The sequence below is a fragment of the Dendrobates tinctorius genome, unplaced genomic scaffold (genome assembly GCF_039654945.1).
Source record: "Dendrobates tinctorius isolate UK_male_01 unplaced genomic scaffold, ASM3965494v1 ptg000009l, whole genome shotgun sequence".
Taxonomy (NCBI): Eukaryota; Metazoa; Chordata; class Amphibia; order Anura; family Dendrobatidae; genus Dendrobates; species Dendrobates tinctorius.
This window is the reverse complement of record NW_027361677.1, coordinates 10,327,735-10,332,500: the sequence shown is the minus strand read 5'-3', so window position 1 is coordinate 10,332,500 and position 4,766 is coordinate 10,327,735. Positions and strand designations below refer to the sequence as shown.

Here is a 4,766-nt window from a genome sequence, read left to right as displayed (position 1 = left end):
AGTGTTAAGAAAAATCCGCGAGGACCGCGCAAAAGTAATAGTGGTGGTTCCATACTGGCCGAAGAGAAGTTGGTTTTCCCTACTGGGAGCCATGGCAGTGGGAAACCCTGTCGAGCTACCTCCATGGAAGGATCTCATCCACCAGGGCCCGATCTGCCACCAAAATCCAGCAAGACTTCACCTCTCGGCTTGGATCCTGAAAGGAACATCTTAAAGGCAAAGGGCTTATCAGACCAGGTCATATCTACCCTACAGGCCAGCAGGAAGCCGGTTACATCCGCAATATACCAGAAGATCTGGAAGAGGTTTTGTCTGGATGGTGGCAGGTCCGACCTTGTGGGGGGTACCCCTGACCTCCCTAGTATTTTAAACTTCTTACAGGCAGGGTTTGATAAAGGGCTTAAGCCTAGCACTTTAAAAGTTCAAATTTCGGCCTTAAGCTCATATTTCGATTACCCGTTTGCATCTCATCCCTGGGTAATAAGATTTGTAAGAGGCTTCGCTCCACCATTAGACAGCTCACCCCGCCTTGGGACCTTGGCCTGGTACTCAGGTTCTTATGCAGGGATTCCAGCATTCCCGGTAAGGAGATGTCTATCTCAACTCTCACCCGCAGAACGGCCTTCCTCGTAGCCATTACCACAGCCAAAAGATTTGGAGAGATCCAGGCCCTATCCACTAGAGACCCATATCTCCAGATCAGAGAAGACTGTATAGTTCTGAGATTAGACCCGGCATTTATCCCAAAGGTAGCATCCCAGCAAAATATAAACCAGGAGATAGTGTTACCATCATTCTGTGACCATCCACGGAACGAGAAAGAGCAGCGTCTTCACTCGCTGGATGTGAGACGCGCAGTTATTTATTTAGTAGTCACAAACAGTTGGCGTATCGACCGAAATCTATTCGTCCTCTTTTGGGGTAAAAATAAGGGGGGAAAAAAAGCCTCTACGGCAACTATCGCCAGATGGATTACGTCAGTAATCGCCGACGCCTATCAGGCGGAAGGCGCAAACCCGCCGGATACACTGAGGGCCCACTCTACCAGGGCAGTATCGGCCTCATGGGCCAAACGGGCGGGCGCCTCGGTTGATCAGATCTGCACAGCAGCAACCTGGGCCAAACTTAACACTTTCTGCAAGCACTATAAGCTTGACGTGACGGCTAGTCAGCAAACCGCTTTTGGGAGAAAAGTTCTCCAGGCGGTAGTCCCACCCTAGGGGAGGTGCTTTGGTACTCTCCATGGTGCTGTCAGGGGGACGTCCTGAAAAATAGGTATTAGACCTACCGGTATTGTTTCCAGGAGTCCATCCTGACGGCACGGGTAGTTCCCTCCCTGTTATATTATACTATGCTATATTATGTTATAGATGTCATGTCATATGCTGTAATATGATTGTACCATTAAAATTTTACGTGCATTATCCACATTGTGGTACTTGTCAAATCACTGAGGGAGATGGGTGGGCGGAACTTTTAACCTCACGTGTGCTTTCCTGTCCCTGTAAGGAGGAGGAGGACGTCCTCCATGGTGCTGTCAGGATGGACTCCTGGAAACATCATTACCGGTAGGTCTAATACCTATTTTCTTCTCTTTCAGGTTACATTGGGGGCTTATCTACAGCATTACAGAATGCTGTAGATAAACCCCTGTTGGTGGCTGCAGCTTGTAGGCCGTAATTGGGGTGACAGATTCTCTTTAATCCTTTAATTACTATTATACTGTTGTTCTCCAAAGGAGAGATCAGATGAACAATGGTTTGGGCATAAAGGGGGAAATTCATCAAGCACTATACTCCAGAAAACTGTTGTTAAAAAGTCAAAAATTTTCATGGAACACATTTAACAATGTTTTTATGCCAGATTTTTAAAAATTTGGTGAAACTTGGCAAAATTGTGGTCTCAGATTCAAGTTTACAAACTCATGAAGCAGAAAGATGTGCCAAAATCCTCCATAGTCATGAGCGTCTTGGTTATTTTGGCACCTCATCTGCTGATGAACTCTGGATTAGGACTGACATAGAGGCACTACTGATGAATTTCACCATGATGTTTGATGTTCGCTACACAATCCCTTGTAGATTGTGAGCCCTCGCGGGCAGGGTCCTCTCTCCTCCTGTACCAGTCGTGACTTGTATTGTTTAAGATTTCTGTACTTAAATGTATTATGTATACCCCTCCTCACATGTAAAGCATCATGGAATAAATGGCGCTATAATAATGCTATGTACAATGCCTTGGGTTTTTTTTTTGCGAGTCCATATCACACTATACTGTTATATATATCATATCATACTATACTGCATCATGGAATAAATGGCGCTATAATAATGCTATGTACAATGCCTTGGGTTTTTTTTTTGCGAGTCCATATCACACTATACTGTTTTATTGTCTTCCAGTCTCCCAAGTCCATGGTCACCCCAGTTGTTGGTATCGTCGAAAGCACCTTCCAGCCGACGCTGAACCCCGATGAAGTGGCCGACGCATTTCTTGTTCCTCTAGAGTTTTTTGTTAGTACAGAGGACTATACCCCTATGCCGCTAAATATACCGCCCTTCGGACCACTGACAGTCCATCAATTCTTCTACGTGGACGCAGAAACCAAGAAGAGATTTACTATATGGGGACTCACTGCTTACTGCGCCCTTATGCTCTCCGTCATCCTTTTAGATAGGGGGCCTTCCTTCGATCCAGGGTATAATCTTGAAAAGACCATACAAAACTATGAGCAGCTCCTGCAAACGTTTTCTAAAAAGGGCAAATTGTAAGGGTGAATGTGAGAAAATAAGTGTAGGCGGCACCAGACAGAGCGTAATTGTCTTTGCAACTGGACATCTGTAGGTGCATAAAGTACAGGTCTATTCTATCGCAGATTAAAGTCCCCTAAGGGGACTAATTAAAATTTATATATAAATATATATATATAATAGTATAAATTCCTTTTCCCCAAAAGTAAATATCAAAATGTAAAAAATATTAACATATTTGATATTTCTGCTAGAGATGAGCCAGCACTAAAATGCTCGGATTCTCGTTACTTGAACAGAGCAATTTCTAATGCTCGTTTCGAGTAACGAGTATAATGGGAATCAATGGTAAATCCGGGCGTTTTTCAGGCAGACCCTTCAAAGAAGTCTGGGGGCAGTGAAAATGTTGAAATGTATGAAAAAAGTGCTGAATGGATGAACAGTGTGGGGAAGATCCCCGGAAGCATCTGACTCCCAGATTGCTGGTGAGAACAATGGCTTTTACTCCACTTTAAAAGAGTTGTCCACTACTAGGACAACCCCTTAAACTAAATGTTCATCAACAATAAAATAATAAAGCTTTCGCTCACCTCCTATGCCGGTGTCGTTCCAGCAGGTGTCGGCAGTCCAGGGGCTGTGATGGCGGTGTTGCACGTGATGCCCGGCACCCAATCAGCATTGGCATCACGGTCTCTGCCTTCAGACAAACTGAACATGAAGAGGAAGTCTGGGATGAGCTGCAGCCCTGGCTTCCTCGTCAAGTTCAGTTCGTACAAAGGTGGAGACAGTGACACCAGCCCTGATTGGACACCGGCATCACGTATCACAACAGCGATTGCCAACACAGGAAGTGAGTGTAAGCATTATTTTATCGGGGCCAAACATTTAGTTTGAGAAGGGGTTGTCCTAGTAGTGGATACCCCCTTTAAGCACTGACAAAACATTCAAAATCAATGAGAAATTGGAGTTTACAGTAAAAAAATTAAGAATCATTTTTCTTGTATAATGACTTGTATATACAGATACATTTAAAAAGGATTTTAAGAAATAAATTATAATTGAAGTAAACCAAAATTGATTTTTTTTTTTTTATTAACAAATTAGAATTTTCAGTGAAATTAATGAAGCATGCAAGAAATGCCAAAAATTAGTGACTTGGATACACCCTGTATTAGACATAAAGGAGGGCCTCAAAACATTTAAATTCAAATTGTCATGTGGTAGTACTCCTAGACTCATAAAGGCTATTTATTAAATACAAATCCAGCTCAAAATTAGAAGCGGGGTCATCCATACACACTTGATGGCACCAACTGTAGTGCCTCAATCAAATATTGTGAGCAAAGTATCGTTGTGGTACTGCTCCACTCATAAAAGTAATGCTCAGTGCAAGGCTTGCCAAAAATTATAAGCAGTCATCAATACACTCTTGAAAGCAACAACTGGATGGGTTCATTAAAATATTACTAAACTGTGTACCTGTAGCAGCCAATTTTGTTTCAAACAGATGAAATGTCACACAAAGCAGGTTCTACAGTATATGACAATAGTCAATTTTTTTACCAAAAACAATTTAACTGTACCAGGCCAAGTGGTCTTGAAAAATTTTAACCCACTGTAATTTTACACAAAACAGGTTAAACTGAATCATTGAATCAATAAAAAGTTTTGGAAGCTTTTTATGCAGGTTAATACAGTGGGGCAAAAAAGTATTTAGTCAGTCAGCAATAGTGCAAGTTCCACCACTTAAAAAGATGAGAGGCGTCTGTAATTTACATCATAGGTAGACCTCAACTATGGGAGACAAACTGAGAAAAAAAAATCCAGAAAATCACATTGTCTGTTTTTTTTTCATTTTATTTGCATATTATGGAAAATAAGTATTTGGTCAGAAACAAGCAATCAAGATTTCTGGCTCTCACAGACCTGTAACTTCTTCTTTAAGAGTCTCCTCTTTCCTCCACTCATTACCTGTAGTAATGGCACCTGTTTAAACTTGTTGTCAGTATAAAAAGA

The 4,766-nt window shown here is 42.1% G+C and overlaps 1 protein-coding gene across 2 annotated transcripts in view; it reads left to right on the top strand.

Moving 5' to 3' along the window:
• NUDT7 (nudix hydrolase 7) overlaps positions 1 to 3,824 on the top strand; it is a 25,190-nt gene extending 21,366 nt beyond the window's left edge. For both annotated transcript variants that reach the window (XM_073582791.1, XM_073582801.1), the window contains exon 4: positions 2,403 to 3,824. In XM_073582791.1, the coding sequence (XP_073438892.1) occupies positions 2,403 to 2,771 (369 nt within the window). In that variant the 3' untranslated portion in view covers positions 2,772 to 3,824. The remainder of the gene's footprint in view (positions 1 to 2,402) is intronic.
• Positions 3,825 to 4,766: the final 942 nt, after the last annotated feature.